Consider the following 26247-nt stretch of genomic DNA (forward strand, 5'->3'; position numbering starts at 1 on the left):
CAAATATATTCCTTCTTACTCTCTTACCCAGTGAGCCATATTTTGTTTCAAAGACTTTAAAGGAGAGGGGAAAATAGTTCAACAAAACTAATCAACATACTGACTGTATCTGACAGTATGTGCAGCCTTTCACACCTATAACCCCCTACCTCTACAGTGAAAGGAAGGAGACGCATGTTCTCTGCGTGTTTGTGTGTGTGACTTTTATTCTTTTTTAAAATATCTTTCATTTTTATATCACATTCATTTCCAAATATATCTCTTCCTCCTTCCCTTACTCAGTGAGCCATACCATGTAACAAAATTTAAAAAGAGAGTCAGAGAGAGAGAGAGAGAGAGAGAGAGAGAGAGAGAGAGAAGCAGTTCAGCAAAACTGCTGAAGACATCAACTATGTCTGAGAGTATATGCAATGTTTTACATAATAAACCCTTTTATGTGCAAGGTAGGAAGAACTAAAGTCAGCAAAAATCCCTGCTGACTTCTCATTACATGTACAGTGCAATGTTTTGTCTCTACCACCTACTCCTTAGCCAGAAAGCTGAAATTTGTTTTTTTCAGTCTTGACTTTCAGAATGATTTTGCTTGAACCCCAACAAAGGATGAATCTATATATAAAGTAAATCTTTACATTTTGTTGTATATGAAATTTGTGTACTTAATGCAAAATAACTTTGCAAGTATAGGATGGGGGAAAGTGACTAGATCGGTGATGGCAAACCTATGACACACGTGTCAGCACTGAAATGCATAGCCATTTTCAATGACACGTGGCTGCATGTGGCCGCATACAAAGTAGTATGGGGCCACATGCCAAGGATGAAACATTTGCTGTAGTGTAGTGTAGACACTCTGTGCACTATAGATGATAATTCTACCTATATTAATTTACCTATTTTGGTTTATTAAATATAGTTATATGTTAAGATTATACATTTTTGATATTTAAACTATAAATATCGTGAAATTATGGGGGTTTTTTCTCCAAGTGATACACCACCCGAGTTATGCTTGGTTTTTTGGCAAATTCTGACACACCAAGTTCAAAAGGTTGCCCATCACTGGACTAGATAGACATTCTAAGGAGTTCTGGTAGACTGTGGATACAACATGAATTAACAATGTGTGTGATAAATGTATCATGATCTTGGGCTATAGCGTGTGAAAGGCATAGTTGCTAGATTAGGGCAAGTGTAGGTGCCATTGTACACTATCATAGCCAGAACACTCCTAAAGTATTCTGTTTAATTCTGGTTACCATACTTTATAAGAAATTTTGTACATTCAGCCTGGTGAAACTTGAAGTTCATGCTTTGTAAAGATGATTGGAGGCAAATGGAAATGTTAAACTGGAAAAGAAATATGTGAAAGAATCTCATGTTGAAGAGAGAGGTTTTCTTGGTTGTTTTTTTTTTTTCCCCAGAGGATAGAACTGGAAAGAGAATAAAGAGTCTAGTAGATGTATGCTTAACATAAGGGAAAATTTCCTAACAATTGTTGTATAATCATTTCAGTCATATCCACCTCTTTGTGACCTCATTGGGGAATTTCTTGGCAAAGATATTAGGCTGGTTTGGCATTTTCTTCTCCAGCTCATTTTCCAAATAAATAAAAGAGACAAACAGGGTTAAGTGACTTGCCCAAGGTCATACAAGTAGTAAGTGTCTGAAGTCAGATTTGAACTCATGAATCTAAGTCTTCCTGACTTTAGTTCTGTCACTCTATCCACTATACCTCCTAGATACCCTAACAATTATAGGCAAGCAAAATATTGTGTTAGAAAGGGCTACACATCTCCATTACCACAAGACTCCAGTTCCTTCTTCATCTTATGGAAGCCTCATCATGCTTCACTACATGAACTTGGGTTCCCTAGGTCGACCGTCTTGCAGCTTAGTTCCCAATTGCCAGGGTATTTCCCCCATAATTGGTTCTATACTAGTGATGGTGAACCTTTTAGAGACCAAGTGCCCAAAATGCAAACCTCATGCTGCATGTGAGCACCCTGCCTTATCCCAGACAAAGGAGGGAAGAAGCACTCCCACTGGGCCACAGGGCAGAGGGTAGGTGAAGCGAGAAATGTCCTCAGTTTTACATGGAGGGGGTAGAGGGAGGAGCCCCCTCTGACAAACATGCTATGGGTTCACCAACACACTTCTATACTCTGTCTTCCAGACAGACGTAACCGCAAAATTTGGAGCCCGGTTCGGCCCGGTCCATGTGCTGAACTTCTCCTTGGTGGAAGAAGCAGATCTAAAACAGGCATACTCCCCGAGGGAAGTGAAGCACTGGGTAGAAAATCTAGAGGCCAAATTAATGAAAGGTGTATGGTTTTCTAGTGAGGACAAACCCATTCTTCCAAGATCTTTGTATAATACCCTATGTAATGCATTGCATGCAAAAGGCCATTATGGAACCCAATCCTTAGTAGATGGCATTCGAAGACACTGGACGGCTCCTGGTATATCCACTTGTGCAATTAGAACATGCCAAAAATGCAAGGTTTGCTTGCAATATAATCAGGGCGTGACCAGAATTAAGGGACTAGGAGGCAGACAATTGGCATATACCCCGTTTGAGTGCTTGCAGATTGATTATATATCAATGCCTAATTGCCAAGGATACAAATATGCCCTAGTCATCATAGACAGGTTGACTCGATGGCCAGAAGTGTTCCCTGCAAAGAAAAACAACGCAGCCTTTGTGGTAAAGACACTTCTGAGAGAGATAGTTCCGAGATTCTCTGTACCAGCTAGAATAGATTCGGATCATGGTTCACACTTTTCCCAGAACATCTTGCATGAGATTTATAAGACCTTGGGAATAAAGAGGAGTTTACATTCAGCCTATCACCCCTCTTCCTCAGGGCAAATTGAAATTTGTAATAAGAGAATTAAAACTCTCATTGGGAAAGTGTTCTGAAAGCCATCTGAAATGGGTACAAGCACTCCCCATTGTTCTTTTTTATTTAAGAAGTCAACCCTGTAGTGACACAAGATTGTCACCGTATGAACTCCTGTATGGGCACGCTCCATGGCATAGTTCATCCCAGAAGTCAGCTCTCTTATCACACATTGGAGCTGAATGTCAGCTATATAGATATATAAAAACTTTGAAGAAGAGACTGGATGAATTGCACAAACTGGGTTTGTTAACCCAGAGAGTTCCTTTAGACTTTAGCTTACATCAGCTTAAACCTGGAGACATAGTCTATATAAGGAACTTTACAAGAAAATCTGTTCTAGACCCTAAATGGGTCGAGCCTTTCCAGGTGCTGTCGACTAGCCCAACTTGTGTGAAAGTTGAGAATAGAGACCCGTGATTCCACATCACTCATGTAAAGCCTGTTAAGAAACATCATGAAAAACCTCCTGATATAGAGCAAAATGAAATGAATGCCCTGCCAGATCCACAGCAAACAGACGGTTATGATGAGAATGAATGAACTGCTTGAAATTCTGAAAAAGAAAAAAAGCAAGGAGAAAAAAAAACTGCAAAATTTTTTGCAACACAAAACAACACAAAGTTAACACAATTACATCACAACAACTAATGTTCCTGATTAAGAAGGTGACAAGTCAACCATCAGAAAAGACGATAGATGGCAGACAAGTATGCATGCAGTACAGAGGAAGAAACGAAGAACACAGAAGCTGGAAGCTACAGAAAGTCACAGCAGCGGCAGTACCAAGGAATGGACAATCACGAGAGTGTTGTAATCTTTATTAAGTACTGTGCAGGAAGAGGACTGGAAGGACAAAATACATGGAGCAGCTATCATGTTATAAACACACATGGTACATATGAGACATCACATGGTAGTTGCATGCCACACTACATATGGCTAACAAGGAGGATTGTGATTCTCCAGTGGGCCAGAAGATCCTTGCAGTAAGGGTAAGTATGTGCATACATCAGCACACTTTAGTTCATTGGACACAACACAAACTGATTGTTCACTTTTGATATAGACCTCATATAGATAAATGAGAGTCTCTTCTGTATATATGTATTATATGTACATATGTATTATATATAAGGGAAGGGTATCCTAGAATCTCTAACATATCAGAAGATCCATTGTTTTTTGATTTGGTAGACATCAAGGGAACTTCCATCTGTAAATAGGCATTGTGGATAGCCTAAATTATAATTACTAACCCATAGAATAGAATTACTAACATCATAGGGAAAGATAGCTTTAGGGATCTTTGAAATACAGAGTTAGTCAGGGAAAGTCACTATAGTCTATAAGAATATGTATATAGTGTACATATATTAATGACTAACAAAATGAAATTAATATACTAACAATTTAGAATTTAGGATTATTAATACCACTAACTTAGCTTAAGTAAGGTACTAACATGGAAACTTAGTTCTATAACATTTTGCATATAGAGTTTTACCATGTTTCTTTTGTTATGAGTTAGGAGCAAGTTTTAGAAGATCTGTAGGTTGTTACATTTTTGCTTTGGATGTGTTTCAATGATGTTTGCATTGCATGCTATAGGGATAGTGCAAATTGTTGCAGTTTTGGAATTTCTGTGATAATTTGTTGCATGTATTATGATGCTTGTATGTTATTTCAAAACCTGTTTTTTTCCCCTTGATTATACTTTCCTTTTTCCCTCCTTAGATAGGGGTAGATAGTATAGATAATATAGCAATAGCATAGCAAGACTGGTAAGGGGTTAGGAATAAGACATTTAAGTGTAGACAGGGTAATTAATGCTACAATATCTTCAGCCTGCAGAATTTCCAGTGGAAATTCCTACTAGAAGAGGGGGAATTTACTGTTGTGTGCAGATGCAAAGCATGGAATCCCTGCAAAGGTACAGGGATAGCCTCACCCAGAATTCCAGGGGACCCCCCTGGAGAACTTTGGGTGAGGGGCAGTTGAGAAGGGTTGGAGACAGTTAATGGGTGGGAGTGGATGTGAGCAGACACTCTGCTTGCTACTGCTGACTTGGGGTTTCACCTGAGGTGGCCATTGTAGCATAAGCCAGTGGTTTCTACTCATAGGGTTAGCCTGTTTGTTATTACTATTCTTCATTAATATAATTATATAATTACTTAGTGATTAGAGAGTAAGATATTTATCAATAGCAAGAGAGCCAGTTTCAGTTAAGTGCTTCATCCCCTCTTGAGAAAAGGGCGAAGGACAGCATCTACTTAGCAGTTCAGGGTTTCCTCTCATTATCCTAAAACCCTCATTTACCCTTTTTAGTTTTCTTTGTTATTACTTAATATAACCTTTATCTTCAAATGTGTGCCTGATAATTATTTGGGAAAGATACTCACAACTCAGTCTGTACATTTAGTTTGAATTCTGTTGGCTGCCAGTTTAAGAAGATCTCCTCTGTTCTCAACTGTTAGACAACTAATTTCTATATACTCATCATACTGACCTGTGAGGAATATAAATTTAAGAAAAGGAACATCAATTGGGGTTTCAGCCATAACTGAAACTTACCAGAAGAATCTTATTCCTGTCTTCATTACCAACTGAAGCAGAAGCAGTTAGAGGGGGAGGGGTTTGAGAGCCAGGAGTGTTTAGCCCCCTCCTTTCTTCACTGAAGCCTGTCAATCTCTGGCTCTTGACTTAAAGCTCTATTTGGCCCTGACACATTTATCTGCTTCTCCAAACTATCTGTTATTATCAACATAACAATAGTCAAATTCCTTTAAGCTGCTTTCTACCTTGAGTGTTGTCACTCTTTGGGTCTATCTGGAGAGTACATGTGTCTGCTCCCTCCCTGGGATTATTTTACTGTCCAAACTTCAACTCTGCAAATATCTCCCTGGGCAAACTATTGCAAGACTCACTGGGCAGAGGGGGAAAAGGAAATCCCCATGCCCCATCTCTTGCCCTCTGATGAAGCATGGAGGCATTCCACAGAGCTGCTCCCTGCTTTGAATACCTTGAACTCTTTGATAGCTTCAAAATGGATTCAGTGCCTAACAACCTTAGCTTTTTATGGGGCCTCCAGTGGGGTGTGGCTGACCTTTTTGTAGCCAAAAACCAGCTGCCCCACTAACCCAATCAAAGGAAATTTTCACATCTTATAAAAGAATGATACTTCTTTGTACTTTGTTAGAATAACAAGATTTCTATGATATGCCCCTTATTTTCCATGATTACATCAACTACACTAAAATCTAGGAAAACTGTATCTATATTAGTTTAATAGATCTATCTGTAAGGAAAAAAAAGAAATTGTTAGTCTGTTGTTCTTGATGTTCATTAACCATCCTTTTCTTTTTTTTTTAAACCCTTACCTTCGGCATTAGAATCAATTCTATGTATTGGTTCCAAAGCAGAAGAGTGGTAAGGGCTAGGCAATGGGGGCTAAGTGACTTGCCCCCTAACCATCATTTCAATAATACAGTTGAGAAAGTTGCTAGGAATTGAAATCAAGGTCATTGGCTTTACAGTTTGATGATCCATTTTCTTCTTATTTTCTCCAAATGAGAACCTTTGCCTTTCATTGGACCCATGGCCTTTCATCAGTCTTTTGTTCTCTACTATTAAAAAAATACTACCAGTAATTCAAAGTCATGGCCACTTTTTTTCCAGTACTCCAGAATATATTACTTGTGGGGCTGGTTATTGAACTCATCAGTAACAGAGAGGTGTTCTCTCATTATGTCCCCAATTGTCTTGAGCATCAGGTTCTTATTAGGCATTTGTGTTCTGTCCTTTCTAGTCCAAGAATTATTTGTGGAAGAAAAAACAGAAGCAAAATAAGTATTAAGAACACCAATGCCCTCTCTTCATTGTCTGTTATCATCTTGTTCATTCCAAGCAATGGCTTTCTTTGATTGATTGTTTGGTAGAGATTCCATTTCAGAAGATGTCCATGTAATTGAAGCCTCCCATCATTTCTATATTATGTCTTTACTTCAGGCTTATTATATTTTCCAGGAACTCTTCCTCTTTTTCTCTTTCAATTCATGCGGCCTATAGTATATTTCAATGACAATATTGTTTCTGTTTCTATCTCAAGTGATTATAACTAGAATATTCTTCACTATGATTTCATACTTTGATTCTTATATTTTCTCATGCATATGACATGGATATGGCCATATAAAAGCTGCCCAAATTAAAAATGGGCTTTATTTGGTAGGTAGTAGATTGTTTCCTCATTGCTCAAAGTTAAGTGGAGGCTGGATGACCGCTCCTGAAAAATATAGCAGAGATGCCTCAAAATGAAACTGGGAAATATTTAGCAAAAAAAAATACAATATAACATAGATAATGTTAATATCTGATTTTTCTAAGTCAATATGTGGCTTACAGGGATTGGTACATCTGTTGTAGAGTACTCTTGTTCAGTTACAGGTTGGACTATATAACCCGTGAGGTCTCTCTCTTACCTCTGATTCTCTGATTTTATGTCATTTCATGAAAGCATTAAATTAAATTGTCCTCAAAGTCTGAAATACTAGAATTCCATGTCATTTCAGCTTTGTATGTCCGAAGACATACCTACAAATATCCATACCCATGCTAAGTCATGGTCACAAACTATTAAACTGTATCCACAACCCAAATTCAAGTTATTGCTGCAAACATTTTCCCCATATCCCTGGCCTCCCAGTAAATTTACCTCTTGACTGAATTTAGCATATTGTTTCTCAGAGTTGGCTCCTCAGTAGACTAGCCATTTTGACTATCAACAGACTCTACTGTCATCTCTAAGTAGTCCTCTGATGGTTCTTCTCACCTTTTAAAATTCACTAGGTCAAAATCTGGTCTGTTTCATCTCAGATCCTCATTTATTTAATACCAAGAGAGAAGGACCTCAAAGAAATATGAAGGCACCATATGTTCATAGCCACAATTAGAGATATAAAGTAGTCACTGTTGCTGCTACCATTTCTCTAACTCAAAGGTCCACGATAGTTCTATTTCTGATTGCCACTAGGGAATTAAGAATTAGTGCTTTTCCTCACCACAAAAACAGACAAGAAAAAAAAGAGAATCTTAAGTGAGGAAGGAAAAGGTCCCCCATTACACATTTCTGGAATCAGGCTCAAAAATATCTTCCCATGGATAGTGTGGTAGGCAGAGCACATTGCTCAGCAATAAGGACTGAGTCTTCATTGGCCTTTCTTCCCATGAAACACATAATGACCATGGTAATTCAAAGGAAAGCAGCCCTAAAAGACATCAGAACTTTGGTGGATATAATGACTAATCTTGATTCTAAAGGACAGATGATGGATGATATTTTCCTTCTCTTAAAGGAGATATAGCATACTATAGGTACAAAAATGAGGCTTCCTACACTATCAGATATGGTTAGTGTATCAATTTGCTTTATATTGATTTTTATTAGGCTCTTTAACAAAAAGATAATTCCTATGGTGGGAAGTTGGTAAAAAAAAGGAAAAACTTAAATATAATATATTCTTCTGAATTCTTCTGAATAGTCTATAAGCCTTTGATCTCTCCCATTTCCTGATCTATGTTCTTCAAGCTACACTCACATTTGTCTTGAAGTTACTGAATATTAGAATACTGATTTTTTCCAAAAAAGCAAAAGAACTCATTCTTCATGCATGATAAAACTTTATAACATTGTGTAGATAAATTCAATATGGATGGACCAATAGAAAGAAAGGTTTCTGTGCCCTAGAGGTACTGGCCAAGAAGCAATTTTGACATTCAATAGATTGTTTTTCTTTTATAATATCCTTTCTCTCCATTCTCATCTTTGAACAGTGGATGCTCAACTTTGCAAATATCTTCCTAAGGCATGTGAAACACACAATATCAGTGAGAAGAATGGGTACAGACTTATAATACACAGGTAACAAGGAACATGTGTAGAGAGTTCATTTGGCTAAGGCAACTGACACCTCCATTACCAAAATGCCTCAATTCCTTCCTCTTCTCATGGAATCCTCACCATGCTTCACCCTATGGACACAGCCATCATTGCTGGGAAGGTCATTCACTTCAGTTCCCAGGGTCTATTGTCTTGCAGTTCAGCTCCCAGTTACCAGGGTATTTCTCCCATGAATCCATAATCGGTTCTATTCTCTGCCTTCCATAGCCAATTCCTTGAAGCTGCTTTCTACCTTGAATGTTGTCATGTTTTGTTGTTCCTCCTTTATAGCTAAGTAAAATTATGCTTTTCAGGTCTTTGTCTATAACCATATGGTAAATAAAGAAGAAGCCTTAAATCCCTCAGTCCTTCCTTATCCTCTCTCAATCTTCAGAATCACCTTGTTCACCTTCTCTCCTTGAAGCACTCCCAGGACCTCTAATAACACTACCCACCCCCACATTGTTTCTATCCCCACTAGAGTCCAGAAGAAAAAGGAGTATTTCTTTTATTACCTTCCAGATGCTCTCATTTCCCCACATCTAAAGAACAAATGAGCAAATACTTGGCTTGAGCAACTAATGTGCCCAACCCCTCAGTACCTACCCCACCCTCATAGTCACTCACCTGCCTGTCTGAACAGGAACAGGATTTAAAAGAGCAATTTTCTAAAGAACCTCATTAACTTAGCTATTGTTTACTGTCTGGTCTGAATGAACTCACAGAGAGTTCAGCTGGATCCTAATTTATCAAAAACCATGTAGCATGGGGTAGATAAGTGGCTCAGTGAATTGAGAGCCAGGCCCAGAGATGGGAGGACCTGAGTTCAAATCTAGCCTCAGACACGTCCTAGCTATGTGATCCTGGGCAAGTCACTTGACTCCCATTGCCTAAGCCTTTACCACTCTTCTGCCTTAAAACCAATACTATAAAAGTCAATGCAAAACAAATTGATACAGTGAGTCTAAGATGGAAGGTTTAAAAAAAATCTAGCACCAGCATATTTGATATTCTGCTAGGTGCTGAGGATACAAAGACAAAAATGAAATAGTCCTTACTAACTTACACACACACACACACACACACACACACACACACACACACACACAAGTAAATATCAAACATATATAATAAGGTAGCTTTTTGTAGAAGGAGGGAGGAGAGGTTGAGAAGATTGGGAAAAACCTCACAGGAGGTGGTACATGAGCTGACTCTTGAAGGAAAAAAGGCATTTGAAGAGATTAAAATGAATATCCAGTACATTGTTCCCCAAAGCATCACATTGCAGAGAAGTCAGAAAGGGTTAGTATTAAGGGAAAGTCATTAGGCAGGCAATTAAGACATCATTATTAAGTTTGGAGATACTAGCTTCACTTGTGGACAGCTTGGTGGTGCAATGGATAGAGCATCAACCTGTAGTCAAGAACACCAGAGTTCAAAAATGACCTCAGACACCTACTACTTCTCTGACCCTGGGCAAGTCACTTAACCTTGTTTGCCTCAGTTTCCTCATCTGCCAAATGAGCTAGAGAATGAATGGCAAATGATTCTAGTATCTTTGTCGAGAAAACTCCAAATGGGGTCACAAAGAGTTGGGCACACTGAGGAACAACAAAGTTTCAGCTGAATAATGCATTCAGAAAACAGACTGCAAGATCTTTTGGATCCTAAGGTTCTTTGATCCATGGTTGCTTGGAAATGCCAAGGAGCCCTAATGGCCACTTTTAATGGGTAAAACATAACAAAAAAAATACCTTTAAGTATGGGATGTTCCTAAAGGATTTTGCTTTTCTCTAAAAGCACAATTATTTTGTTATTACCCAAAAGAACAGCCTTTTTTGAGGTATCATCAGCTTCCTGGTCTGTAGTTTCCATGACAACCACTCCTAATTAGCTCCTGTTCTATTCATTGTGGTCTAAAATGTTCAAATTCTATGTCACAGTTATCTTATTCTTTAAAACATTAGAATTTCAAGGATAGTGAGAATCACCATCATCAAGAAGAACCCCTTTCCATGTTATTCCCCGTGTTGATTCAATTCAATTCAATTCAATTCAAGGAACATTTATTAAGCACCTAAGATTTACCAGCCATACACTAAACTAGGCACTAGGTATAAAAACATCCATAATGAGTCTTTTCAGACCTTATCTTCATTCTGACCACTAAACACTGTAACATCACCTCTGCTTCTACTATGTATTGTATCCTACTCCTAGTATTCTTCAGATTAGGAATAATGTTGCGCGGCCGGATAGAACATTTCAGGGGGCTGCATCTGGCTGGCGGGTCGTAGTTTGTCCATCACTGCTCTAGGCAAAAGCTGATGGGGGCAGAGCTAGGAAGGTGGTAGTATGAGTGGCTAGAAGAAAGAAGGAATTAAAAGCAATCTGCCAGAGAAGACTAGAAGGGATCTAAATTGAGAGAATTCATTGCAAATGGCTTTGGTTTTCAGTAAAGTATGAGGAGAGATACTCAGCTGGAGGGTGGTATCAGGAAGAACTCCAGGAAGGGTGTGTGGGAGGGTTGGGGAGAAAAGAGTTTAGAATAACCACCAACTTTCACAACCTCACTTAGCCTCAGAGAGGCTGACTCACAGCTAGTCATCATCAGAACCAGGATTCTCATTATTTCTTCTGACCTCAAGACCAGTGTGTTGTTTTGTTTTGTTTTGTTTTTCCATTTTGCCATGCTTCTATTTTACCTCTGGGGCAGCTAGGTGGTAAAGCAGATGAAGTGCCAGGCAGATATCTTCCTGAGTTCAAATCTGACCTCAGACACTAGCAATATAACTCTGGGCAAGTTATTTAACTTGTTTCCTGAGCTGGAAAAGAAAATGTCAAACCACTCCAGTATCTTTGCCAAGGGTGAGTGTCTTTCCCAAATGGGATCATGAAGAGTTGGGCATAATTGTACAACAAAAATTTTACCTCTGCTTCTGTCAAAACTCTCAGGAATAGTTTGCTTACAGGAAACCTATCTGGGGTTTCTTTCTAATAAAAGAAACTTCTCTAATTTCCCAAACCTCAAATTTATGTAAACTGATATAACCAAGGGCATCCCCTAACATAAAAACCCCTCAAAGCTATCCCAGGTATTCAAGGCACACTAAGGACATATCTCCTCAAAACCACCACTCATGAGTATACACCAATGTTTCTTTTACTACACTAACAAAGGATAACTAGTTTAAAGCAAAAGATATAGCACAGAAAGAAAGAAACCTCCCTCCTCACATACACATAGAGCTTTACTTACACTTTATTTACATTATTACACTTCCAGATTCCCACATTACTAGTAAGAAAGAGAACACACATGCTGAGGAAAGATATGTGGGACAGTATCACATCATTGTCAGGTTTACTTAGACTCCTAAAGTTGTATCCAGGATGGAAACTGTTTCTGCCTCTGATATTGTAGCTTGCTACTGTAGAGCTGCACTTTTCAGTTGGTTAGTTATATGGTGAAATGGATAAGAGTACTGAACCATTAGTCAGGGGGCAGTGAGATGGCTCAGTGGATTGAGAGCGAGGCCCAGAGATGGGAGGTCCTGGGTTCAAATTTGACCTCAGACACTTCCTAGCTGTGTAACATGGGCAGGTCACTTAACCCCCATTGCCTAGCCCTTACCACTCTTCTGCCTTGGAGCCAATATACAGAATAAAATGTAAGGTAAGGGTTTTAAAAAAATAGATCTGAGTTCAAATTCAGCCTGAGACACTTACTGTGTGAAATGGAGATAATCATAGCACCAATCTCCCAGGGTTCTTGGAAGGATCCAGTGAAATAATATTTAAAAAGTGCTTTGCAAACCTTACGATGCAATATCAGTACAAGCTGCCATATGCTAGTCTCCGACTGGGTTGAATTCTATAGATACTCTCCTGCTCTCTGCTGGCATAGGCTGCCCCTGCTGGCTTCTTCTTTATAGGAGGGAAGAAGTCTCTCATTTTTATTTATTTATTTATTTACTCATTTGCTCATTTATTTATTTGTTTGTTTGTTTGTTTGTTTGTTTGTTTGTTTTTAAAACCCTTACCTTCCGTCTTGGAGCCAGGCAGAAGAGTGGTAAGGGTAAGCAATGGGGGGTCAAATGACTTGCCCAGCTAGACCGAAAAGGATTAGGTGAACCGGGTGACTTTTGCCCTACTTTCCTGCCAGTAGCATAGTCATTGTTTTCACTGCACCTGTCAATCATGCTTTTGGACAATTAAGCAATACAGTTTTCTCCACAGATGAGCAAATGATAAAGAAAAGGATTATTTCTATTTGATGCTTAGGTTTTCTTAGCTTTAGGAAAAGAGGAACATAAACAGAGAAAGGAATAAGCCCTGGCAGGCAGAAATGAATGTTACACGGAAACTATAGGCATATGAAAATGATTATAGTCTTAGAGTTGCAAAAGCTATTGCCAAACACATCTGAAAATGTTCTCTTGTCCCAAGCCTGTTCAGAGAGACATCTTTCAGTTCCTTCAGTGATCCTGTCTGGTGATCCTATGTAAGGACTGTGGGTAACAGATGAAGATACTAGGATTTGCAGGCACCAGATTTCCTATCTGATTATTCCAATGATGAAATTAAACACCTTTTATCATAGGAATGACTTTCACCTCAGAGGGCACTCAAACCTGGTTGCCATATAGCCCACGAAAATGAGGAGAGATAGTTATCAGGAACTGTAACTGCCCTAGAAGTCAAATTCACCTATTAAATGTTGACAGTCTGTGGCCAGACATTATGGTTGATTGTCCAGGCCAACAGTTCTCAGTGTGTGGTCCATAGATCACTGGACTTCCTGAAACTATTTCAAAGAATCTGAGTCAAAACTATTTTCAAAATAATGCTAAAACTGCATTTGACTGTAAACATACTTTAACCTTTTCCATTACATATCTGTTGGAGGCTACATTTTCCTCATATACTTTGAACAAAACAACATATCACAAAAAATTGAATATAGAAGCAGATATGATTGAGTTGAACACTAAAGAAATTTGCAAAAAATATCTAAAACAATGCCACTCACCTCATTTTTTTGTTTTGGAAAGTATTGTTATTTTTCATTAAAAATGTTATTTCTGCTATCACACCAATGCAACTACCAACAATTTGGAAATAGGTCTTGATCAAGGACACATGACAAAACTAGTGGAAATGTGCATCGGCCATGGGTGGGGGGAGTGCGGGGGGCGAAGGAGAAAGTAGGAGCATGAATCATGTAACCATGTTAAAAATGAATATTAATAAATGTTTAAAAAATGTTATTTCTGTTAACATTTCATATGTCTGTTATCATTATTTTAAATGAATTGATAAATATTTTAAATCATATTCATTTCAATTTAACTTTGATAAATATTGGTAGATAAATAAACAGAAGCTCTTTAGGTCCTTCAAGAATTTTTAAGAGTATAAAGGGGTTCTCAAAACAAAAAGAATTACTGACCTCCCCTATGGAATAGAATTCATAGAGTTCTGTGTTAAGGTTGAGCGGGATTAAAGGTCCTTCAACTTCATGATTTTACAGATGAGGAAACTTAAATTTAAATTTTTTTAACTTAATTTAATTTAATTTAAATTTTTAAATTTTAAATGAGGAAAATGATTTGTCCAAAGTGATACTGCTAGTAAAGACAAATGTATTCATTCAACTTATCTTGCACTAGTTTCCAACACAAACCAGGCTTATGTACTCAAACATGTTATGCCTATTCCTTCCCTCATCTTATTTCTCCACCAATCAAAATACTGTTCTTTAAATTCCAGCTGAAGTCCCTCTTTCTAAGTTAAGTCTCTCTTGACACTCCACAGTGATCCTTCACCAACACAGGTTAATAGCTTGAACCATAGACTAATTGATTTTAAATAAAAAATTTTTTTCAGTTTTTTCAGATTTTTCTCAGTTTACTTTATATACATAATATCCTCTCTCCCCAAATGGATTATAAGCAGAAGTGTATTGATAAATGCTTAACAGTCAGTTCTCCAAAAAAAAAATTTACTTGTGGATGCACTTCTAAGTTTAATCTGCATTATTAACATTTTTTCATCACTTTCTCAAGACTAGGCAATCAACAAAATAATAAATCGAGCCCTGATTTGTATGTAGTCTTTGTTGATTTGTCAGTTATAAATGTTCGCCCTGAAAATTAATAGTCTCTAGAGTCAAGCCAAGCTGACTCCAGCACACTATTGATTAATTGTAAGCTCATTGAGGGCAAGACTTTCTTGTTTTCTTGCAACTCAGTGTCACAGTGTTTAGCTATTGGGCCTGAAGTCAGAAAGACCTCAATTCAGATACCTCAGAAGCCTACTCATCTGTGTGACCCTGGGCAAGTCACTTAACCTTTGACTGCCTCAGATCTCTCAACTGTAAAATGGAGAAAATAATAACCTATCTTCCAGGATTGATGTGAGGATCAAGTGAGATAAATTTGTAAAATTTTTTAAAAGCACAGTGCCTGGCACATTGTAAGCACTTTATAAATCCTTCTTTCTTCCTTCTTCTCCTCCTTTCCTTTCCCCCACAGTGTCCAACATCATGCAGACTACATAATACATATCTAAAAAAATAATTAATTAATCCAGTTCTAGCTCCTCCAACTTTCATCTTGTGGTTCTTGTATGCCCTTTATAAATTCACTCCAGTTTTAGAACATAAACTATTTTAGAACATAAACCCTCCAGTGAACAGTCTTACTATGTGCTTTCAGGCGTCATAAGATATACAAAGAGAAACTCAACCAGACTTCCCCAGAGACTCCACTACAGTTCCAGCATGAGGCCAGCTGGGTCCAGTTCCAACTGGGTATCAATCGCCATGGGTTGTACTCCAGATCAAGTCCCACAATCAACAAACTCCTTCATGACATGAGGCACTTCCCTACCATCAGTGCTGGTAAGGTTTCCTGGAATTAACCTGGTTTCATTTTTTTTATCAGTTTCTCACTTATCATTTTTATCAGTTTCTTACTTTGTAGGGCCTCGCAAATGGCTGAACCATTGAGGGGGAGCAGTTTGAGATGCTTTATAAAATAACAGCAAGTTATTTTATAAATAACATAGAAAAAAAAGTTAGAATACTTTTAACTTTTTGTAAGAGTTATCATCACATTTTTAGATCTCCTTTTATTTTCCCAGCTGTTTTATGAGGTAGAATGCCTAGAGCTGGAAGAAAATATAGAGATAGTCTTTTCTAACCCTCTCACTTTGCAGTTGAAGAAATTGGGTCCCAGAGCAGGGAAGTGATTAGTTCATCATCACAAAGCTGGTAAGTCACACAGCTAGAATTCAAGCCTCTAGACCTTCAGTTCAGCATTCTTTCTACTACAAGCCACTGCCTCCTAGGAATTGGGAGGGTTTTGCTTTTGTGTTTTCTATTCTAAAGAAAAGAAAGTTGAAACCCTGAGGCAAGTTTAGTGAATCAGAATTATAAGGGATATGAAAGATTTTCTAATCTAGTCCCCTAATTTTACAAAGCCCAGAGAGATGAAGATACGTACATAAGGACATAATAAAGCTAGTATGTGGTAAAGACAGGATTAAAATTCAGATCTTTTCACATGCCACTAGTCTGGCCACCATACTTTCTTAGGTGAAAGAACTTGCCAGAGTTCACACAGCAACTAATCAGCAAAGTTGGAAGGAATTTCGGGTCTCCTTCAGTGCTGTTAGAGGTCTGACATGTGTTCCACTGAATTATAGAGTCTTGAGAATAGGAGTAAGACAAGGAATTAGAGACCCCTAGAGATTGCTGACTATTAGGGTGACAAGTCATATTCCATTTTCTTCTTGCAAGGATACAAACTAACGCCAATGGGTCAAGCAGGAATGCCTGTTAGGTGAGCAAGAATGGTCTCACTATGCTTCCTCTCCTTTGCAGATTACAGTCAGGATGAGAAGGCTTTGCTTGGGGTATGTGACTGCACCCAGAGTAAGTGACCCACTCCCACCTCTGTCTGGCCTCCATTCAGTGTATTGTCACTGGCTCCATTGTCTACCTACCAGCACAGAAACACAATTCATGAAAAATGCAAAAAGCATCAATCACATAGTGTATGTGCTCTGGAGCTTGACTGTTTTAATAATAATAATAATACCCAATTTGAAGACTTTCAGAGGTGGATAAGTAGAATTAAAGAGACTGGATACTGACCCAAAGCTTGGGATTCTGTCTATAATTATTAGAAGAAAGTCCCATAGATTTTTTTCAGTGAAGACCAGGAATCACATGGAGATATCTGTACTTTTCCCTTTTCCAGTAGAGGAAAGATACATTTCTTGAAGCCATCAGTATCCTGGAGATTTACCCTATGGGCACTAGAGAAGGCATCTGTCGACGTAGAATCTAGAGACCCCAAACTTGTGGATTAGTGAGATCTGATGAACCCCAAGTTTTAGAAATAGTTTGTAGGTTGGAGACCCCCAAAGCTTGTGCTTGTTCCCTGTTCCCGTGAGAATCCACCCTGAAGGGAATCTCAGGCTAGCAGTTGCAGACTGAATGATGGACCCTAGGGTAAAAACTAAGTGATTCTTTTGCCTTAGAAGCTTCTCCCATTGTACCACATCCCCTTTCCAGGGATTGAACCCAGGACCTTCAGCTTACAAGACTGACACACTGCCAACTGTGCCAAAGAGTCACTTAGCTTTTACCCTAGGGTCTATCATTCAGTCTGCAACTGCTAGCCTGAGATTCCCTTCAGGGTGGATTCTCACAAGAACAGGGAACAAGCACAAGCTTTGGGGGTCTCCAACCTACAAACTATTTCTAAAACTTGGGGTTCATCAGATCTCACTAATCCACAAGTTTGGGGTCTCTAGATTCTACGTCAACACATCCATTCTAACAGTGGCACCGTCTACTCAATACAGTGTCTTGAATATAATAGACATTTATAAATGGTTGCTAAATTAGGTTGATTTGAGCTAACATCCTGGAATTGTGGGGAGTCAAGGTATAAACTACACCTGCTCAATTAGCAGCAAGATTAGGATCTAAGCCTTAGGACCAGGAACCTTCTAAACTTATCCTTCTATCCTATGCCAACATCGCAGTTGTGAAGCCCAGTGGAGTCCACTTGAAATTGGTTCTGAGGTTCCAAGACTTCGGGAAGGCAATGTTCAAACCCATGAGGTAAGCACCAGCCTTCCTCACTTCTACTGTCCACCACATGCCCAATTGGGATGTTCTGCCTCAACAATTTCTACCATTTGAGAAAAGCAGCCCAGAAATTCTAGGCCAGTAATTTAAGGTTTGGTACCTTTCATTTAATTTTCCCTAATCAAAGAGCTATTAATCAAAACAATTGGGTGTTTTACTAGAAATGAACATTTTCCTTGTGACTGTAGGGTGGAAGACAAAGAAAATTTTAATGCTCAGTGGTTTCCACAGTAGAGGGACCCAGAAGAATGTGATTTATTCTTTCTTTTTACAACTCAGAATTCACTTTCTTCTCATTGGATCCAAAAATGCTGACTTAATTGGATGCATAGCATGACCCATATTAAGAGGGGAATCTTAGGAGGCAAGCAGGTAGGCAGTGTGGTGTGGTAGAAAGGACTAGGAATCAAAAAAATCTCAGTTCAACAGCTAGCCAGTTTTGTGATCTTGGACAAGTCACCTAAGTTCTCCAGACTTGAGTTTCTTTTGCAGAATGGGAGAGGAATGGACTAAATGATTTCTAAGGCCCCTTCCAGTTCTTATATTCTATGGGGAATTTAAGTAGTGCTGGTCACCAAAAGCTGATCTCTGATTTGGGATTATATGCATCTTTCCCTTTTAAAACAGCATTCCTGCTTTTGTGCATTATTAAGGTTTGGTTATTGCTATGGTTAGGGGAGGGGAAGTTGGGAGAATTCCTTTTGTTTTACTTTTTTTTTGCAACTTACAAATCATTGTTTAAATTGCTTATGCTACTTATTTACAGCATTTAAATTGCTTTTGTAGCCCAACAGTACCCTACCATAACATAAAATTATTCCAAGTGCATTATTTTTCATGCTCCTAGCAAAATAAACTCAAAGACCACTATCCACATTTAATATATTCTTCATCTGTTAGTGATCCTGCACATATTCCTGCAATAGAATTCCTGCATATACATAGTTGTGTCTGTGGGATGAGGAGCCAAAGAAAATTTTAATGCTCAATGGTTTCCATCATAGAGGGACACAAACTAATGCAATTTATGCTTTCTTTTTACAACTCAGAATTCACTTTCTTCTGATATCCAAAAATGCTGATTTAATTGTATTTGTATGTTGCATCCCTGGAGAGAATGTGAGCTCCTCAAGGTCGAAGGCCATGCCTTCATATTTCTTTGTATCCCTAGCACTTGGTAAATGCTTGTTGACTGAGTGGCCTCTAGTCTCCCTTGAAGATTCATTCAGGGACAAATTGTCTTGCAGGAAGAACCCTGCAAAGATGTAGAAAAGAAATGGTCTCTTCTTGCCTTTTTGTTCTCTGGAAAACTGCTTGACATAGTGAAAAGAATTTAGAATTTGGTATCAGAGTTTAAATATCACTTAACTTCTAGGCTTTATTTTGTTCAGCTGCAAAATGGAGTTGGACCAGGTGAGCTCTAAGCTTCCTTCCAACTCTAAATTTGTGATCCTATAAACCTTCCCTAGCCTTCATAAGCCTATTCGTCACAATCAACTTTTTCTAGACAGATCGAATGAGGGAAAGAGAGGTGGTAGGTTTTCATCAAAGTAAGGAAATCGATTTCTAGTAAGCTATCTCATTCTATCTCCTTGGTGTTCTCTTCTCCTTACAAAGAGCTCCCACAACCATCTAAAGTTCATTCCTCAAAAGCCACTGATGGTTGTTTGGTTCTCTCGAATAATTCAGAGTTTGTCTATCCAAGGGCTCTCAATGATGCATTATAATACCTCTAAATATTATCTTGGGTAAAGCACTGGGCTTAGAGTCAAAAGACTTGGATTCCAGTTCTGATTCTGCTACTAATTTGCTGGTGATAGGGTACCTTTTACCTCTATCTCTGCTGCTTCGCTGCTTGTATAGCTTTGGCCAAATCACAGTGTTTCTGTGGTCCTCTGTTCCTTTATCTATTTATCTCTGTTGGTGGAGGTTGAATTAGATAAACTCTGACCCAGTTCTAAATCTTACAGTCCAGGCACCTTACTTCAGCCTGTATTTATTATGTACAGAACATTGTGCTAAATACCAGATGAAAACAATTAAACAAGAAATAGTCCTTTCCCTCATCTAGTTTATAGTTTTAAGAACAGAGGGGTTGGATATGTGGCCCACAGGCAGCATTGTGATCTGTAGCATTTCCTAATGGCCTGAAATGGATTGAAATGTAACTAGAAAATATTTATCAAGATAAATAACAATACAATGAAAGAGATAATTTATAAAAAAAATTTTCTGGTTACATGTCAATGCAATTTTTCATCACTGTTTTTTGACATTTTGAAAACCATGTTCTCTTCCTTTCTCCCACCTCACCCCATCCTGAAGAAAGAAGGTAACATGATATAGGTTGTATATATGTTATGATACATATTTCCATGTTCATCATGTTATAAAACAAAACACATATTGCTTACACTAGAGAAAAATTAAAGGAATTATAAGGTGAAGAATGGTATGTTTCAATCTGCACAATCTACATTCAGACTCCATCAGTTCCTTCTATGGTGGCAGGCAGCCTTTATTTTGTCTTGAGTCCCTTGGAGTGTGATAATAGTTAAATCATTTATGGATGATCATTGTACATTATTGCCGTTACTGCATAAAACATTCTCCTGGTTCTGCTTACTTCACTTTGCATCACTTCATATGTCTTTCCGGATTTTTTATGATCATCTTGTTTGAACTTAATGTTAATATGTGGTTTTCTACATCCCTATGCAGAAGGGATATATACATAAGGGATCCTTATGTATGGTTTAATGGCCCTTATTTCTCTGAGTTTGACACCACTGGTCTAGGACAAGATATAGGATACCCATAAAATCATTATTATATTATATGATGAGCGTATTACAGAGGTACCCCAAAAAGCATTGTCCAAAAGAGAAGATTGTTATTACTGAGGGGAAGAGTTAGGATTTGAAGGATATGCTAGAATTCAACAAGAAGAGCATGAGGTCATTTCTTACCCAGGAAAGAGAAAAAGCAAAAAGCACTGTGGTGGAAAGTGTAGGCTGTATAAAAGGGACAACAAATAGTCCACTTTATCTGAAGCATAGAATACATGGAGGGAAAAGTATAAGATAAAGTCAAAAAGGTAGTAAAGCACCAGACTATGGCAGGACCTAGTGAATGCCAGATGACGGAATCTGAACCTCTCTCTGGAACCCAGTTTCACATCTATAAAATGGATGTGGAATTGGAAGGGGAGTAATGATTACTGATGTCACTTCTAGCTCTGATATTCCAGGATTCCAGCATTTTGGCTGTGTTTTGAGGACAAATATGTAGCTACTTTACATTACTCACATATCCTGTCCCAACTTATACAGTGGTTTTAGGGAATTAGAAAGGATTTCCTGTTAGAAAAGTTAGACAAGAAATTTAATGCTGAAATTCATGGGTCTTTATTTGGCATATTTTTGGTTTTTAGATCATGGCAGAAGGAGGATAATGTCCATGATGGTAGAGTGAGAGACTGTTCTCTAGACTTACTGTATGATCACACCAAACTCTTTTCCTTCCTCCCAAACTGAAGGGTAGGATCTATTGGAATTCCAAGCATCATGGAAGGGCATGGATGGAGACCAAGGCTAATGATTTTATAAGGAGGGGTCAGGTATAGCTCAAGCGCCATAGATTGGCTTCCCACCTCTGATGTCATGGGTAAGGCGCCTCTACCCCACTCCCAGTGAAGCTAGAAGTTTATAATAAAGACGATTTCAGATATGTAGAAGGAGGATATGGAGAAATAGAGTGAGTGGACCACTTCTAGAACAAAGACAACTTATCAAATGAAAAGCTGAGCCCAGAAACTAGAGAGATTTTTCTGGACTACCATCTGTCCCAAGACAGAAAAGTGTGGTGTTGTTTTTAAAAGCCTCTTAGCCCTATGATGGCCATATCAATCTTCAGTAGCTTAGATAGGAAATAAAATAACCAGTACTTATGCCCAGATCATGACTCTTTGCTTCCTTCCAGACAGCAACGGGAGGAAGAGACACCTGAAGACTACTTCTACTTCATTGACTTTCAAAGGCACAATGCTGAGATTGCAGCTTTCCATCTGGACCGGTGGGTATTATCTCAAGTAGCCTAAATCTCAAGTAGATGGTATTAAGAGGAAGACTGGGGTATGTCATTTCTGGGAGTAGATCCTGGGCAACCTCTCCTGGCCCTACTTGACATTTCTTCCTATTGATCTGTTTTCTTCAGGTTCCCACTATATATATATATATATATATATATATATATATATATATATATATATATATATATATATCCCATCTTACCACTTGTAGAAAGAAGCATATGACACCATAGTTGGTGGTCGGAAATCTTCGTCCTACTATTAACTTGCTTTGAGAAGCAGTATGTGATAGTAAATAAAATGCTTTAATTGGAATCGGGAAGAGTTGAGTTTTAATCTAACCTTACATACTTCCTAGCACTATGACCCAAGGCAAACCATCCTCTGTGAACTTTAGTTTCCTTAGCTAATTATCTGGAGATAATATATTATCCCCAGTAAAATGGGTATAGTAATTGCATCTGTTTCACAGGATTAGGAGGACCAAATAATTTTAGGTACTTTACAAAATTTAAGGTATTATATAAATATTTATTATTATTAGCAATAGTGTTTTTGTTTTTTCAAATTTAATTTCTCTGGTCCATGGTTCTTCTGTCTTTGAATTGGGGAGAATGATTTCTATCCTAAGCTACTGAGGTTGTTAAGAAATCAAATACAGTAAAAAAAAAAAAAAAAGTTAAAAGTACTTTAAAAGTACTTTCCCAGGTTTCCTAGCTTCTTTTGGAAATGAAATAATTCTCTGAGGGTCATCCAGGATGATGAGTGTTATGGCCAAGGGGAAGTGATGAAGTAGGACCACTGTTCCATTTAGCTTAAAACTGGAAAGTCCACAGACAACACTGTCAGTTCTACTCCATAGTTACTCATTTACCAGTCTCTCCTGGTTAGGTCTATTCAATATCGTGGCCAGGAATCCCAGGTACAATTTTGGAGTGGGAAAGGAGATCTGCCAAGATGGTGGGGAGGGCAGGAGAGGGTTTTCTTATTATCCGAAAACAAAAGAGACTCAATAGCCATTTCTTAAGCACCAATTATGTGTAAACCAATGTGTTCTGCATTGAAAAAATAGATAAGACATAGTTGCTATCCTCAAGGAGATTAGCCTAGTACTAATAATCGTCAAAATAATGACTAGTCTTCTGAGTTGAAATTCCTTATACCAATGATTAGTACTAATAAAAACAATACAACAACAATAATAATGCTAACTTTTTAGTAATTCTTACATGCATGATCTCATTTGATCTTCACAATATCCCTGTGACGAAGAGACTAGATAGTATTATCTACCTTCCATAAATAAAAAATTAAAACTCAGAGAGTTCAAGCACCCTGCCCATTAGCACACTGCTAGTAAATATCAAAAATATAATTCAAATCGAGGACTCCTGTAAAACAACTATTTCAGGAAGTAGAAAATGACAGGTTCCATTAGAAAGTTTGAGAAAATGGAGGAGACTTGTTGAGGAAACAGGTCACATTGGTGTTAGTGGGAATTAGTATTGATGCCTATCCTCTTTCTTACAGGATTCTGGATTTCCGTCGTGTTCCCCCAACTGTGGGGAGGCTGTTGAATGTCACCAAGGAAATTTTGGAGGTCACCAAGAATGAAATCCTGCAAAGTGTTTTCTTTGTCTCCCCAGGTATAGAGTACCAGCCTCTACACCTTTTAGGGACTAGGTATAAAGTGAATAAATGTGAAATAGGGTTATCATCCCACTGGCTTTAGTACATATACTTTGAATTGTTTTACTAGTGGTGAAGATATGGGTTTAGGTTCAATCATCCCTACTTCCTCATCTAGTAACTACATTGTGATTGATAGGTGTCATCTGTGGCTAGGGAAGAGTTATTCTTTTCGTGACACTAATTGGCACACTTGTGTCCTGCTTTCAATTATCAAGTCAGTAATGGGTGAGTTGCTTTAAGCACACAGACATTATAACAAGGGGAGCAGGGACATCATGATAGGGTTCAGTATGAAACTGAGGTTTCCTTCCACCCAGTGGAAGTCATTATCAGAACTAGCACCTTGGTTCCTGGTTAAATAATAAGTTACAGATTGTAAGAATCAAATGATATAATTCTGGAAGCCCTAAAAAATAATTGTGGTTAAGAAAGAGTTCATAGGATAATAAATTTAAATTGGAAGAGATCTTAAGAATCCTTTAGTCCACTCCCTCCTTTTACAGATGAGAAAATTGAAGCTCAAAGATAAATAACCTACCATGGTCAGTCTGCAAGCATGGATCAGGGTTTTGGAGCTGGATCCTCCCTGACTAAAAGTTTAGTTCTATCCACTAAACCATGCCTGCTTCCTTTCCTGTATAAATATGAGCAAAAACATGCTCCTTTAGAAATTCTTTTTTTTTTAAACCAGCAAGGTGATTTCTTTGATAGAGTTCCCAACGAGAAAAGCCCTTTAAATAGTGCAGATCTGCAATTGCATGGCAACTCCAACTTTGAGAACTCTCAGAGATTTCAGTCACTTTTCATCTCAGTGCCTAGGACCCTGAAAAGATAAGTGACTAGCCTAGGATTAGATAATTTGTCAGAGGAAAGACTTGAATCAAGGTCACACTAATTCTGAGAACAGCTCTCTACCCACTAAACTACCATGTCTCCTTTCTTCACATCCTTTTTTTATTTCAGTGTTTCCTCCTCTCAGCATCTCCTATTCAGGTCATTCCAGTGATTCAGGCTTGGGAGTGGATGAGACTGTCATAGATCATATAATAGCTAACAAAAAGAGATTTACCTAATAGCCTGAAAAAAGGATATTCATCAAAGATACAGCATTTGTTCAAGATGTGTAAGCTCTTAAAGCAGTGAGGATTCCATCAAGTTTGAGAATCCTGATTCCTTGTAGACTGGACTTTGCCTTAAGTGACCTGGAAGCTATGTTAAAGGTTTAAACCTTACTTCTCTGGACCAATTAAATCTGGAGAATGATTTTCTTACCCTTCTAAGGGAAAAGTAGTCTAGCCTAAATGGCAGGGACCTTGCTCCTACCACACCTCATTATGTCATGACTGGAGCCAACTTCTCAGAAGGGGTATACAGACTCCCCCAGATCCCACAATGCTGAAAAAGTTTCACGTATTGGCTTAGTGATGAATTTTATGTCTGTTGTTTGTGTGGAAAAGCTCACCATTAGATGATTGATGGGAGGTTTTGTTGTTGGTTTTTTGGCACAGAAACTCATGAAGATCATGAAATGGTAGAAAGAGGGTTGATTAAGTCAGATGACCTGGGTTCAAATACAAGCTCTAACTCTTTGGTTTCCTCCTCTGAAAATTAAAGGGTTTCTAGTATATAACCTCTGAAGTCCTTCTAGTTCTAAATTTATGGTTACATGTTCTCCTAAGGTATAAGAGGGTGGAGATCTGCATGGTGATGGAAGTACTCACCACAGTCAAATCATGAGTTCTTGAAGGATTAGTAAGTTTAATTTTTTTTTTAATTCAAACTTTTCTTACATAGTCCCCCCTAGCTGGAGAATGGATTCTTTTCCCATCTGCTCTCTACCTTTACTAATAGTTAATATTAGCTAGCACTTATATGAAAAGTTCGCAAAGCACTTTTTTATATATTACTTCATTTGATAGTATGGATTATAACTTTATTGAATCAAGGTTTTCTGCAGTTATAAGGTCATTGTCTTACTAAACACATCCTTTTGCTCCTGCTTTCTCTTCTCCCATCATCTAGCCAGCAATGTGTGCTTCTTTGCCAAGTGTCCATATATGTGCAAGACTGAATATGCTGTCTGTGGTAACCCTTACCTGTTGGAGGGCTCCCTCTCAGCATTCCTGCCATCTCTCAACCTGGCCCCAAGATTGTCTGTGCCCAGCCCATGGATCCGATCTTACTCACTGGCAGGGAAAGAGGAGTAAGTCCCTACAGGAGTTGGGAATTTGGAGCAGATGGACAGATCCACTGATCCCAATGACTTGGCTAGAATTGTTTCTTATTTTACCTAGTCTGAACCACCACCATTCTTCTCTCCTTAATAAATCAATCAAAAAACATTTATTAAGCATCCACCAATGTCCTAGGCACTGACAGTGCTCCAAGCCCAGACTGGCTTGTCACTTGCCTATCCCTGCTATGAAAGTACAGTCTTCTCCCTGCCCAATAACTATTCCAC

At 38.3% G+C, this 26247-nt stretch overlaps 1 protein-coding gene across 1 annotated transcript in view; it reads left to right on the forward strand.

The window, feature by feature from the left end:
• Nucleotides 1-26247, forward strand: part of FAM20A (FAM20A golgi associated secretory pathway pseudokinase) — a 77866-nt gene that overhangs the window by 40251 nt on the left and 11368 nt on the right. The window contains exons 2-7 of the mRNA XM_044673896.1: nt 15558-15742; nt 16727-16777; nt 17899-17977; nt 21986-22078; nt 23625-23740; nt 25809-25989. Coding sequence (XP_044529831.1) covers nt 15558-15742; nt 16727-16777; nt 17899-17977; nt 21986-22078; nt 23625-23740; nt 25809-25989 — 705 coding nt within the window. The remainder of the gene's footprint in view (nt 1-15557; nt 15743-16726; nt 16778-17898; nt 17978-21985; nt 22079-23624; nt 23741-25808; nt 25990-26247) is intronic.

Source organism: Gracilinanus agilis, chromosome 4 (genome assembly GCF_016433145.1).
Source record: "Gracilinanus agilis isolate LMUSP501 chromosome 4, AgileGrace, whole genome shotgun sequence".
Classification (NCBI taxonomy): Eukaryota; Metazoa; Chordata; class Mammalia; order Didelphimorphia; family Didelphidae; genus Gracilinanus; species Gracilinanus agilis.